The sequence below is a fragment of the Anolis sagrei genome, chromosome 9, assembly GCF_037176765.1.
Source record: "Anolis sagrei isolate rAnoSag1 chromosome 9, rAnoSag1.mat, whole genome shotgun sequence".
In the NCBI taxonomy this organism is placed as follows: domain Eukaryota; kingdom Metazoa; phylum Chordata; class Lepidosauria; order Squamata; family Dactyloidae; genus Anolis; species Anolis sagrei.
Genome location: NC_090029.1, coordinates 3,988,102 through 4,002,940, shown reverse-complemented (window position 1 = coordinate 4,002,940; position 14,839 = coordinate 3,988,102). Strand labels below are relative to the sequence as shown.

General features: G+C 45.6%; 1 protein-coding gene across 1 annotated transcript in view; it reads right to left on the bottom strand.

The window, feature by feature from the left end:
* ANXA2 (annexin A2) overlaps window positions 1-14,839 on the bottom strand; it is a 55,893-nt gene that overhangs the window by 25,770 nt on the left and 15,284 nt on the right. Inside the window, exons 2-4 of the mRNA XM_067471242.1 lie at window positions 14,002-14,061; window positions 6,434-6,533; window positions 87-181 (exon numbers count right to left, since the gene is read on the bottom strand). Of these exons, the coding sequence (XP_067327343.1) occupies window positions 87-181; window positions 6,434-6,533; window positions 14,002-14,049 (243 nt within the window). The 5' untranslated portion in view covers window positions 14,050-14,061. The remainder of the gene's footprint in view (window positions 1-86; window positions 182-6,433; window positions 6,534-14,001; window positions 14,062-14,839) is intronic.

Here is a 14,839-nt window from a genome sequence, read left to right as displayed (position 1 = left end):
TGAAATATCAAATCATGATCTAATTCTCGGTCCTCCAGTACAACACAAACGTCTGTTTGGAGTGAGGTGTGTAGTGCGCGCTTTACCTTCTTTGTCCTCCGCTGATACGCAAAAGCAATGTCTTGGCGCTGTTCGTTGCTGCGATTTGTCAAGATGTTGACGATTGTCACCTCATCGACGCCTGCAAAAGGAGAAGGTATGGAGTTCAATGAGCCATTGTAATCAAGGTGGTTTCAAACTTCATTCATTCGATAGTGTTGATTGTTATTATCATTATTTTTGTGGAGAAATTATACTATTTATCTGGTATTACAACCAGAACCAAATATTGACAGCTCTGGCCCACCCTCTGTTCAGATATCAGCCAGCATGCCAACATCTTAAATCAAGAAATTGCTTCGTAAGATCTACAGAGACATTTGTAGGAAAACCTCAGCAAGCGAGAGTCCAAAAGTGGCAGGCTCAAACCCAGAATGCGATACCAAATGAGAGACTCCCCCCTGGGAACACAGAAGAGTGGACGACCTGGAAGGTGTTGAGCAGACTGCGCTCTGGCAACACGAGATGAAGAGCCAACCTTAAGAAATGTGGCCACGAAGTGGAATCCACGACATGCGAGTGGGGAGAAGAGGCATCTCCGGCCCATCCTCTGTTCAGATATCAGCCAGCATAACAATGACTTATATCAAGAAACAGCTTCTAAGATCAACAGAAATACTCGCTAGAACACCTCAGCAAGCGAGAGTCCAAAAGTGGCAGGCTCAAACTCGGAACCTCAATCAGTGGCTGATACCAGATGAGAGACTCCCTCTTGTGCACAAAGAAGAGTGGACAACCTGGAAGGTGTTGAGCAGACTGCACTCTGGCAACATGAGATGAAGAGTCAACCTCAAGAAATGGGGCCACGAAGTGGAATCCATGACATGCGAGTAAGGAGAAGAGGCATCTCCAGCCCATCCTCTGTTCAGATATCAGCCAGCATGCCAACATCTTAAATCAAGAAATTGCTTCGTAAGATCTACAGAGACATTTGCAGGAACACCTCAGCAAACGAGAGTCCAAAAGTGGCAGGCTCAAACCCAGAATGCGATACCAAATGAGAGACTCCCCCCTGGGCGCACAGAAGAGTGGACGACCTGGAAGGTGTTGAGCAGACTGCGCTCTGGCAACATGAGATGAAGAGCCAACCTTAAGAAATGGGGCCACGAAGTGGAATCCACGACATGCGAGTGTGGAGAAGAGGCATCTCCGGCCCATCCTCTGTTCAGATATCAGCCAGCATAACAATGACTTATATCAAGAAACAGCTTCTAAGATCAACAGAAATACTTGCTAGAACACCTCAGCAAGCGAGAGTCCAAAAGTGGCAGGCTCAAACTCGGAACCTCAATCAGTGGCTGATACCAGATGAGAGACTCCCTCTTGTGCACAAAGAAGAGTGGACAACCTGGAAGGTGTTGAGCAGACTGCACTCTGGCAACATGAGATGAAGAGTCAACCTCAAGAAATGGGGCCACGAAGTGGAATCCATGACATGCGAGTAAGGAGAAGAGGCATCTCCGGCCCACCCTCTGTTCAGATATCAACCAGCATGCCAACATTTTAAATCAAGAAATTGCTTCGTAAGATCTACAGAGACATTTGCAGGAACACCTCAGCAAATGAGAGTCCAAAAGTGGCAGGCTCAAACCCAGAATGCGATACCAAATGAGAGACTCCCCCCTGGGAACACAGAAGACTGGACAACTTGGAAGGCGCTGAGCAGACTGCGCTCTGGCACCACGAGATGAAGAGCCAACCTTAAGAAATGGGGCCACAAAGTGGAATCCACGACATGCGAGTATGGAGAAGAGGCATCTCCGGCTCATTCTCTGTTCAGATACCAGCCAGCATAACAACGACTTATAGCAAGAAACAGCTTCCTAAGATCAACAGAAATACTCGCTGGAACACCTTAGCAAGCGAGAGTCCAAAAGTGGCAGGCTCAAACCCGGAACCTCAATCAGTAGCTGATACCAGATGAGAGACTCCCTCCTGGGCACACAGAAGAGTGGACGACCTGGAAGGTGTTGAGCAGACTGCACTCTGGCAACATGAGATGAAGAGCCAACCTTAAGAAATGGGGCCACAAAGAGGAGTCCGCGACAAGCAATTATGGAGAAGAGGCATCTCCGGCCCATCCTCTGTTCAGATATCAACCAGCATGTCAATGACTTAAATCAAGACATAGTTTTCTAAGATCTACAGAGACACTCGCTGGAACACCTCAGCAAGCGAGAGTCCAAAAGTGGCAGGCTCAAACCCAGAATCCGATACCAAATAAGAGACTCCCCCCCCCCCCCCCCCGGGCACACAGAAGACTGGGCGACATGGAAGGCGCTGAACATCCTCTGTTCAGATATCAGTCAGCATAACAATGACTTATATCAAGAAACAGCTTCCTAAAATCAACAGAAATACTTGCTGGAACACCTCAGCAAGCGAGAGTCCAAAAGTGGCAGGCTCAAACCCAGAATCCAATACCAAATGAGAGACTCCCCCCTGAGCACACAGAAGACTGGGCGACTTGGAAGGCGCTGAACAGACTGCGCTCTGGCACCACGAGATGCAGAGCCAACCTCAAGAAATGGCTTATATCAAGAAACAGCTTCCTAAGATCAACAGAAATATTCGCTGGAACACCTCAGCAAGCGAGAGTCCAAAAGCGGCAGGCTCAAACCCAGAACCTCAATCAATGGCTGATACCAAATGAGAGACTCAGAAGAGCCTCACACAGAAGAGTGGGCTCACAGAAGAGTGGACGACCTGGAAGGTGTTGAGCAGACTGCGCTCTGGCAACAGTAAATAATAAATAAATAAATAAAAATCTCTGCAAACTGTAACCAAGACTCTGCAGTATTTTCAGGGATCGGAAGAAACCACTTGCCTTGGGAGAGAACATTGTGTGGGTTTACTCTACCCCGCAATAACATGTATGTTCCTCTTTGAGCAAGGGATTTTCAGGATGCCAAACAGGGCCAAATGGGATATATCATATCCGCGACAAGGCTCACGACTTGCTTTTCCTCTTGGTATATTTCAAGGTGTGGTACCAAGCAAGTCAATGTGTGCCAAGTGAAACATTTCCACCAAGGCTTTTAATTCCCAGAAATAATAAATAGTTCCCAGAAATAATAAACGCCTCAAACATGAAGGGACACGAAACTGGTTCACATCACCCATCCCGTGAAATCGCCAGCCACATCTCCGGAGGCGCTGGAAAGCAAAGGCATATTATAAGGGGCATCTACACTGCAGAACAAACGCAGTTTGGCACCACTTCAACTGTGCGATGGAGTCCTGAGATGTTTTTGAGCACTGAATTTTGCTATTGTTAACCACTCTGAGTCGCCCGAGGGCTGAGAAGAGCAGTATACAAATATAGTAAATAATAAATAAATAAAAATCTCTGCAAACTGTAACCAAGACTCTGCAGTATTTTCAGGGGTCGGAAGAAACCACTTGCCTTGGGAGAGAACATGGTGTGGGTTTACTCTATAGTAGTTTGCGCTCTTGGCCAGAGAAGGCTTAAAGGCTAATTTTAAAGTGTATTTATTATATTTTATAAATATTATATTTGAATCTGTTTTTAATCACAATGTACTATTTAATTATTTTTGCATAGCGCTTTTAAAAACTTGACTAAAATGTGGGATTGTTGGCCGCCTTGAGTCCCTGCGGGGAGAAAGGAAGAATATAAATAGATTATTATTATTATTATTATTATTATTATTATTATTATTATTATTATTACAACGAGTCCTGTTGGGGTTCAGCCTGCGTGTGAACCTGATTCTCTGATTGTATTTCCTGATGCAACTGAACAGGCTACTGAACATGATTTTGTCCCTGATGGTTTGGAAACTGTTGATTCTGAGGGCAGTGGCTTGGAAAGTGAAACTACGCATCCTGATGGGAATGTTTCTGAATCAAGCGGTGATAGCTCTCCAGAGGAGCTAGCACCTGCCTTTTTTAATGAGGATAGAAAAGGACAGATTTGGAAAATCAGGAGTGAATAGCAGAGTCTGCGAAGGTCAAACAGATTAAAGGAAAGGAGGCACAGGCTTCAAAGCCTGGAGGCGTGTCCCGAAACAGTTTCTTTAGCTTTAAGTGTCTCTCCCCAGGCTCTCTCATTAGATCAAGCATCATAGAATCATAGAATCAAAGAGTTGGAAGAGACCTCCTGGGCCATCCAGTCCAACCCCATTCTGCCAAGAAGCAGGAATATTGCATTCAAATCACCCCTGACAGATGGCCATCCAGCCTCTGTTTAAAACCTTCCAAAGAAGGAGGCTCCACCACACTCCAGAGCAGAGAGTTCCACTGCTGAACGGATCTCACAGTCAGGAAGTTCTTCCTCATGTTCAGGTGGAATCTCCTTTCTTGTAGTTTGAAGCCATTGTTCCATTGCGTCCTATTCTCCAGGGAAGCAGAAAACAAGCTTGCTCCCTCCTCCTCCCTGTGGCTTCCTCTCACATATTTATACATGGCTATCATGTCTCCTCTCAGCCTTCTCTTCTTCAGGCTAAACATGCCCAGCTCCTTAAGCCGCTCCTCATAGGGCTTGTTCTCCAGACCCTTTATCAGTTTAGCATCGTTTAGACTGAGGCATTACCTTGGCAGATTTCCCGGTTCCCATGGCCTGCATTCCCAGAGGCTTCTAGTTTCCAAGTACGGTTAGTGAGATGCTAACAGGTTCCAGGTTTTTATAGTGTTGCTTTTGGAATTTTGATCTAGTTCAGAGATCTTCCTGACTGCTGAATTTTACTGTGGCTTTTTGGACTTTGTATTTTCTTCTATTTTGTAACCATTTTTTATCAATAAAAAGGGATTGTTTTTTCCTACAGTCAAGTGTGGTGGATTAATATCGCATGGTCTTGTTTCCTGATCTGGGTTGCAACAAGTCCCAACGGAGAGAAAAGCTGATATTAATAACAATGCATCAAAGGCAGCTTGTTCCCCTACCACATCATTGATTCCGTATTTATCTCTGTTTATTTCGATTCACCCCAGAATCAGCTTTGGCTATTGCAAGATGCAATGTGTTGCCATCATCAGCTCTTTTGCATGGGAGATATGCTGTATATACTTGACCATAAGCCGACCCGAATTTAAGCTGAGGCACCTAATTTTACCCCCCAAAACTGGAAAAATGTATTGACTCAAGTATAAGCCAAGGGTGGGAAATCGTACATTTCAAAATGAAAATAGATATCAATAAAATTACATTGGGTATAACAACAACAACAACAACAACAACAACAACAACAACAAGGGGTTGGAGGATTCCTATAGTCCCAAGACCTGCTATAACAACAACAACAACAACAAGGGGTTAGAGGATTCCTATATTCCCAAGCCCTGCTATAACAACAACAACAACAACAACAACAACAACAACAACAACAACAAGGGGTTGCAGGATTCCTATAGTCCCAAGACCTGCTATAACAACAACAACAACAACAAGGGGTTGCAGGATTCCTATAGTCCCAAGACCTGCTATAACAACAACAACAACAACAACAACAAGGGGTTGGAGGATTCCTATAGTCCCAAGACCTGCTGTAACAACAACAACAAGGGGGTGGAGGATTCCTATAGTCCCAAGATCTGCTAAAAACAACAACAACAACAACAACAACAGGGGGTTGGAGGATTCCTATAGTCCTGCAATAATAATAATAATCACCACCACAATCACCACAACAACAGGGTGTTGGAGAATACCTATAGTCCCAAGTCCTAACATACATCTAACAACAACAACAATGGGTTTGAAGGATTCCTATGGGACTTAGTCCCAACTCTTACTATACATCTAACAACAACAACAATAAAGGGAAATGGGTTGTTGTAGGTTTTTTCGGGCTATATGGCCATGCTCTAGAGGCATTTTCTCCTGACGTTTCGCCTGCATCTATGGCAAGCATCCTTGGAGGTTGTGACGTCTGTTGAAAGTAGGAAAATGGGTTTATATATCTGTGGAATGACCAGGGTGGGACAAAGGAATCTTGTCTGCTGGAGCTAGGTGTGAATGTTTCAACTGACCACCTTAATTAGCATTTGATGGCTTGGCAGTGCCTGGGGGGAATCTTTTGTTGAGAGGTGATTAGATGTGCCTGATTGTTTACTCTCTTGTAATTTTAGAATTTTTTAAGAGAGTAAACAATCAGGCACATCTAATGGAGGAAAGTCCTAGTCCCACTCTGTTCTGCTTTGGAATAATATGATGCCTTGCCATTCAAGAAGGGGATGAACCAGATGGAAGACTGGACGGCCATCTGTCAGGAGGACTTTGTTGTATCTTCCTACATGGAGGGATGAAGGGGTTGGACTGGATGGCCTTTGGGGTCCCCTTCAAACTCTTAGAATTCTATAAAGAGGGGCCTACCTTTGACCTTGATGGCGGTTTCGAGGGCCGCCGCGTCTCGTTCGGCATCAAAGTTTCCATAGGCCTTGACCGTGGCGTAGGCGCTCGGAGGGAGAGCGTGCTGAAAGCAAACAAAATAGAGTGAATTCCATTGACTTGTACGTTTAATTCTATCTTCATATTTGTACGCAGAGGCGGCCCTGGGTAATTTTCAACGGTAAGCAAACAGTATTTTGCCCCCCCCCCCCAACCGATCATTGATATATATATTTTTTCTGTTTGTCGTGGGAGTTCTGTGTGCCATATTTGGTTCAATTCCATCATTGGTGGAGTTCAGAATGCTCTTTGGTTGTAAGTGTACTCAGAGGCGGCCCTAGGTAATTTTCAATGGTAAGCAAACAGTATTTTGGCACCCCCCCCAACCAATCATTGATATATATTTTCTGTTTGTCGTGGGAGTTCTGTGTGCCATATTTGGTTCAATTCCATCATTGGTGGAGTTCAGAATGCTCTTTGATTGTAGGTGAACTATACATCCCAGTAACTACACTTGCCGCACTTGCTCCCTTGCCTGGCCCGCTTTGGGTCCGGAGGCGTTCCTGGAGATCCCGGCGTGTGCACCAAAAGTCACCTCTTCTCCTGACTTTCTCCTCAGCCATTGGGACCGAGCAAAAACAAAGGAGGGAGCGGAGGTGGGAGATACCTCCAGCCGGAGAGGCTCTCTCTCTCTCTCTTTTGGGAGAGAGAGAGAGAGAGAGGTGGAGATGCCCACCTTTCCTGAAGGTAGGCGCAAAAACAAAGGAGGGAGCGGAGGTGGGAGATATACCTCTCTCAATTTATCAACATGCATATGCGCATCTCTGCCGAAATTTCAGGCAGATGTCTGCCTTCGAAATCCCATAACGAAGTCTAGATGTCGCAGGCAGAAATCCTGGAACCAACAAATGGAACCCTGGAACCCTGGCCTTTGACCTGTGGGGTTCCACAAGGCTCCATTCTGTCTCCCATGCTCTATAACATCTACATGAAACCGCTGGGAGAGGTCATCTGAAGTTTTGGAGTTGGGTGCCACCTCTATGCAGATGACACACAACTCTACTACTCTTTTCCACCTAATTCCAAGAAGGCCCCTCGAGTGCTGGACGAGTGCCTGGCCGCTGTGTCTATCTGGATTAGGAGGAACAAGCTGAAGATCAATCCCGACAAGACAGAGGTCCTCCTGGTCGATCGTAAACCTGACCGGGGTATAGGGTGGCAACCTGTGCTGGACGGGGTTACACTCCCCCTGAAGCCACAGGTCTGCAGTTTGGGAGTCCTCTTGGATTCATCGCTCACGCTTGAGGCTCAGGCGTCGGCGTTGTCCGGGAGGGCTTTTGCACAATTGAGACTTGTGCGCCAAGGAAGTCATGCTCCCCATGCTCTATTCCGCCTTGGTTAGACCACACCTGGAATATTGTGTCCAATTCTGGGCACCACAATTCAAGAGAGATATTGACAAGCTGGAATGTGTCCAGAGGAGGGCAACTAAAATGATCAAGGGTCTGGAGAACAAGCCCTATGAGGAGCGGCTTAGGGAACTGGGCATGTTTAGCCTGAAGAAGAGAAGGCTGAGAGGAGATATGATAGCCATGTACAAATATGTGAGAGGAAGCCACAGGGAGGAGGGAGCGAGATTGTTTTCTGCTTCCTTGGAGACTAGGACGCGGAACAATGGCTTCAAACTACAAGAGAGGAGATTCCATCTGAACATTAGGAAGAACTTCCTGACTGTGAGAGCCGTTCAGCAGTGGAACTCTCTGCCCCGGAGTGTGGTGGAGGCTCCTTCTTTGGAAGCTTTGAAACAGAGGCTGGATGGCCATCTGTCAGGGGTGATTTGAATGCAATATTCCTGCTTCTTGGCAGAATGGGGTTGGACTGGATGGCCCAGGAGGTCTCTTCCAACTCTTTGATTCTAGGATTCTATGATTCTATGAACTGCGACCGTACCTCGCAAAGGCTGATCTGGCCAGGGTGGTCCATGCCTTGGTCACCTCTAGATTGGACTACTGTAATGCGCTCTACTTGGGGCTGCTCTTGAAGATGGCTCGGAAATTCCAACTGGTCCAACGGGGCAGCAGCCAGGAAGTTAACTGGGGCTCTTTACAGAGAGAGGTCAACCCTCATTGGCTGCCGTTCATCTTCCAGTCCCAATTCAAGATGCAGGTGCTCACCTACAAAGCCCTAAACGGTTTGGGACCCGCCTACCTGCGTGACCGCATCTCCATATATGAACCCACACGATCCCTCCGTTCATCTGGAGAGACCCTGCTCACGATCCCACCTGCGTCACAAGCACGTTTGATGGGGACGCGAGACAGGGGCTTTTCTGTGGTGGCCCCCCGACTCTGGAACGCCCTCCCCAAAGATCTTAGACAGGCCCCTACACTGGCAGTCTTTAGAAAGAACCTGAAGACCTGGCTGTTCCGATGTGCCTTCCCAGATTAGGAAATCTCCAACAACAAGACCCAGAAGCACTTTAGTAGAACTAAGATTGCTGCACACTGCACTTACCCTATAAGCCTTATATTCCACCTGTCACATCAGCACTTTTAATCTGTACCCATTACTCTGGCCTGGCCCAGTTTTATTGTGTCTTGGTGTATTGTTTATTGCTTGTTGTTTAATATTGCTTTAACTGTTTTTAATTTGCTTTAGGTTTTGTATTGTTATGTTGCGTTTTGAGGCCTTTGATGCTTGTTGTTGTTCATTCGTTCAGTCGTCTCCGACTCTTCGTGACCTCATGGACCAGCCCACGCCAGAGCTCCCTGTCGGCCGTTACCACCCCCAGCTCCCTCAAGGTCAGTCCAGTCACTTCAAGGATGCCATCCATCCATCTTGCCCTTGGTCGGCCCCTCTTCCTTTTGCCTTCCACTTTCCCCAGCATGATTGTCTTCTCTAGGCTTTGCTGTCTCCTCATGATGTGGCATTCAAAGGACTTCATCTTGGCCTCTAGTCTCCTTCCCTCCAGTGAGCTTTAGTCGGGCTTTATTTCCTGGAGGATGGACTGGTTGGATCTTCTCGCAGTCCAAGGCGCTCTCAGCACTTTCCTCCGACACCACAGCTCAAAAGCATCTCTCTTCCTTCGCTCAGCCTTCCCGAAGGTCCAGCTCTCACATCCGTAGGTGACTGCAGGGAAGACCATGGCTTGGACTAGGCAGATCTTTGTTGCCAGTCTGATGTCTCTACTCTTTACTATTTTATCGAGATTGGACATTGCTCTCCTTTGATGCTAGCGGGGTACAAATAAAGTTAATAATAAAATAATAATAATAATAATAATAATAATAATAATAATGTGCAGACCTGCTTTCAGGTGTCCCCCCCCCCTTTTTTTTGTCCTACCAATTAAAACACACAATTTGCCCCGAATCTCCAAAAATCCCAGGACGATGGGACTTGTAGTCCCTTTGTTTTGGTGAAAGCGTGGTCTAGTATAATATGCCTTGTGGGAAAGAATGCTGCCCACACCTGTGCGTCTGCATTATATTTAGAGCTATCCCCGAAGGGGGTAAAAACAGCAGCCGGTGGAAAAACAAACATATTTATTTAGCATAAGCCGGTTAAGCAGAAAACGAGGGCAGGAAAAAGCCACCTTTCACAGGGTCTGCTAATCCCGTTGCACGTACCGTCACCTGGTCCCTTTCTTACTTTAGGATTATATTTGTCGTCTGGGTTTCCATTTTTAAAGTTTAGTCCCACAAGTCTATTCCTGTTCAGTGAGATCGTAAAACCAAACGATAATACCGTAATTGGGTCCCATAAAGTGATTAGAATTTTCCACCGTTTCTGCAAATCAGCAACACTGGGAACGTAGGGCTGTTAATGCTGCTTTTCCATTGTTATTACACAGCACATTATTGGAGAAAATTATTGGAGAAATAGCTATAGACCAATCTCCCTGTTGTGCCACCTCTACAAAGTTGAACTATAAATCCCAGAAACAACAACTCCTATAAATCATGGTGAATTCTCCCTAAACGTCTCTAGTAGGTTCAGTTGCTGTGTGCCATAGAAAATAATAGAAAAGGGTTAAGGGAGAGGCAGTGGGCGGGGTCATGCAAATTCCACACCAATGGAGAGAGAAAGGAACACTGGGATGCCTGTGGTGGAGGAACCATAAAATCTAGGATGATATGGTGCCTGTATGAAAGCCTTCACTTGGATGGAGGGCAATGTGATGTTTGTGGAGGACACTGGCAGGGCTCTTGGACATGTTTACGGTGCTCACCATAACCTGCAATGTCATTGGAGGAAGGGCCTTTGGTGTCTCCTGCGTAGTGGGAGCTGTAACTATTTGTGGAAGTGGGAGCTTGTCTGTGGAAGTGGATGTCCCTCTGAAACCCATAAAGAAATCCATTAATGCCAAAGTCTTTCAACCAAAGAACTTTGGTCCAAAAGCAAGGCGCTGGCTGCTGGAGCTGATGAACAACTGCACTGCATCCTGTCAAATCCCCAAAATCTGGAGCAAAGCAAGAGTCATCGCCATCTTGAAGCCAGGCAAAGACCGCAATGACCCAAAAAGCTACAGACCAATCTCCCTGCTGTGCCACCTCGACAAAGTTCTGGAGAGACTTATTCTGCATAGAATTACGGAAAAAAATAGACCCCTGTCTGATCCCACAACAAGCTGGCTTCAGGAAAGGCAAAAGCTGCACATCGCAAGTGCTGAACCTGACTCAGCACAGAGAAGATGGCTTTGAAAGGCAGCAGATCACAGGAGCTGTCTTCATAGACCTCTCAGCAGCCTATGAGACTGTCAACCACCGCTGCCTCCTCCTGAGAAAAATGTATAATATCACAAAGGAGGACCACCTCACCCGCCTCATAGGAAACCTGCTACAAAACAGGAGCTTCTTTGTTGAGTTCCAGGGCCAGAGAAGCAGATGGCGGAAACAGAAGAACGGCCTGCCTCAGGGGAGCATGCTTCCTCCATCCATGTTCAACATCTACACAAATGACCAGCCACTGCCAGAAGGGACAGAGAGTTTCATCTATGCTGATGATCGTGCCATCACCGCACAAGCAGGGAGCTTTGAGATGGTTGAACAGAAGCTCTCCGAAGCTCTAGGTGCTCTTACTGCCTATTACAGGGAAAACCAGCTGATCTCTAACCCATCTAAAATACAAACATGTGCTTTTCACCTTAAGAACAGACAAACATCCCGACCTCTGAGGATTATGACCTAGGAAGGAATCCCACTGGAGCATTGCAGCGCACCCAAATACCTGGGAGTCACTCTGGACCGTGCTCTTACTTACAAGAAGCACTGCCTGAACATCAAGCAAAAAGTGGGTGCTAGAAACAATATCATACGAAAGCTGACTGGCACAACCTGGGGATCACAACCAGACACAGTGAAGACATCTGCCCTTGCGCTTTACTACTCTGCTGCTGAGTACGCATGCCCAATGTGGAACACATCTCACCATACTAAAACAGTGGATGTGGCTCTTAATGAGACATGCCGCATTATCACGGGGTGTCTGCGCCCTACACCACTGGAGAAATTACACTGCTTAGCCGGTATTGCACCACCTGACATCCGCCGGGAAGGAGCAGCCAATAGTGAAAGGACCAAGGCAGAGAAATCTCCAGCTCATCCCCTGTTTGGGCATCAGCCAGCACGTCAATGACTTAAATCAAGAAATCTGGCTACCAGTATTTTAAAAAACTCTAAAATCATGACTGTAAATAAAGAGCAACACCCCAAAAGCAGGGTAATTCCAGAGAGAAAACAACCAGAGCCAGCAAACACCTTCCAACAAAGGATTCCCCAGGCAGGAAGCAGGCAGGCTTTGAACAAGTCCTATGAGGAGCGGCTAAAGGAGCTGGGCATGTTTAGCCTGAAGAAGAGAAGGCTGAGAGGAGATATGAAAGCCATGTATAAATATGTGAGAGGAAGCCACAGGGAGGAGGGAGCAAGCTTGTTTTCTGCTTCCTTGGAAACTAGGACACAATGGAACAATGGCTTCAAACTACAAGAGAGGAGATTCTATCTGAACATGAGGAAGAACTTCCTGACTGTGAGAGCCGTTCAGCAGTGGAACTCTCTGCCCCGGAGTGTGGTGGAGGCTCCTTCTTTGGAAGCTTTCAAGCAGAGGCTGGATGGCCATCTGTCAGGGGTGATTTGAATGCAATATTCCTGCTTCTTGGCAGAATGGGGTTGGACCGGATGGCCCATGAGGTCTCTTCCAACTCTTTTGATTCTAGGATTCTATGAAACCGCCAGACCGTTCAATGCTAATCAAGGTGGCCAATTGCAACATTCACACTTGCCTCCAACAGACAAGAATTCTTTCTCCCACCCTGGTCATTATCCATGGATACATAAGCCCTATTTTCCTAGTTTCCAAAAGACCTCACAACCTCTGAGGTTGCCTGCTGTAGATGTGGGTGAAACGTCAGAAGAGAATGCTTCTGGAACAGGGCCAGGCATTCCGGAAAACTCACAGCAACCCATTATTATTATTATTATTATTATTATTATTATTATTATTATTGATGCAACAGTGCTGAGCCCAATTGGGAATGTATGGTTTTTTAATGCTGCTTTTCCTTTATTGTTGTTGTTGTTGTTGTTGTTGTTACTACTACTACTACTATTCAGCACTGCTGAGCCCTCTGTGAATGTACAGCTTTTTATACTGCTTTTCAGTTATAGATTATAACTTTTATTATATTGATGGGATTTTTACCTCTCCAACATTAGAACTACGGCACTTAAAGTGGCACAGAACTCCTCTATTTGTGCAGTGCGGACACACCCCAAGGTCTGGCTTTCAATCCAGGTGGTTGCTCTGCAAAATGCAGATCTTTCGAGCCTGTCTTTGGAAAAACTAAGGCGTGAAGACATTTTTTGGGGAAAGGAAAAAAAACCCCATAATTGTGAGCCAAAGCAAGGCCTGGCCCTTTGCCACCTTGGCTTCGACGCAGGCACATTTTCCAGAACAATCAGCTCACTTTCCGAAGCCAAAAACAACCCAAAGAGTGGAAAAGTTAAATGCAGGGAAAGGCCAATCCCTCCCCAAAAAAACACCAAGTACATTCCTCTTTCCTACCGTCCAAATCGACATGTTCAGGGAAAGCAGGGGCGGCTCAACCCATACGCAAAGTAAGCATTCGCGGTACAGTTGATTTTGCCCAGGGGCGCTCTTGAGGCGCTCTTAGGGGAAAATAGACCTTGACACATGTGAGTTGTAGTTACTGGGATGTATAGTTCATCTACAATCAAAGAGCATTCTGAACTCCACCAATGATGGAATTGAACCAAATATGGCACACAGAACTCCCATGACGAACAGACACTATATATCAATGATTGGTTGGTTGGTTGGGTGGGTGGGTGGGGGGCACCGTGGAAATAATTTGTTATTCCAACGTCCTTCCAAAGAAGTATTTCCCACGAATGACACCTTACGGAGAGTGGGTTTTGCAAAAAGGGAAAAGGCAATACTAACTTTTGCTTGGTGCATTCGAATATTTATTCCGTGCTAATGTGTTTTAATATGTGTGTATTTTACAGGGTGTTTTCAAACGATTGTGTACTTACATCTCCCTCGAGGGTGAGCTTGGAGAGGATTTCGTGGACAGTAGACATCTTGGAAAGATGCTGGGGAAAAAAAAGAGATGACATAAAATTATGAATATTAATAATTATTATAATAATATATTAATAATAATAATAATAATAATAATATTTCACTTTCCTCTCCTACAATGACACTCAAAGTGGTTCTAAAAATGCACATAGCATTTGTGAGCCCACATTGGACAGTTACACCAGTTTCATAGCACTTTGACGGTCACAGCTTGATACCACTTGGCATATGTTGGATTCCCCCCCCCCCTCCAATGCCAACCTGGGATATATAGTTTTGGTAAGCACTTGGCATACCATGGTTTCATGCTATGCAATCCTGGGATATTTAGTTTGGTATATAGTTTGCATGCCATGGTTTCACCCTATGCAATACTGAGATATATAGTTTGGTAAGCATTTTACATGTCATGTTTCACCCTATGTAATTCTGGGATATATAGTTTGGTATACAGTTTACATGCCATGGTTTCACCCTATGCGATCCTGGGATATATAGTTTGGTATATAGTTTGCATGCCATAGTTTCATCTTATTCAATCCCAGGATATATAGTTTGGTATATAGTTTGCATGCCATGATTTCACCCTATGTAATTCTGGGATATATAGTTTGCTAGATAGTTTACATGCCATGGTTTCACACTATGCAGTCTTGGGATATATAGTTTGGTATATAGTTTGCATGCCATGTTTTCACCTTATGCAATCCTGGGATGTGCAGTTTGCTGAGCAGCTTGATAATACTCAGCATATCTAGGATTTCCTTCCATGCAAACCTGGGATATATA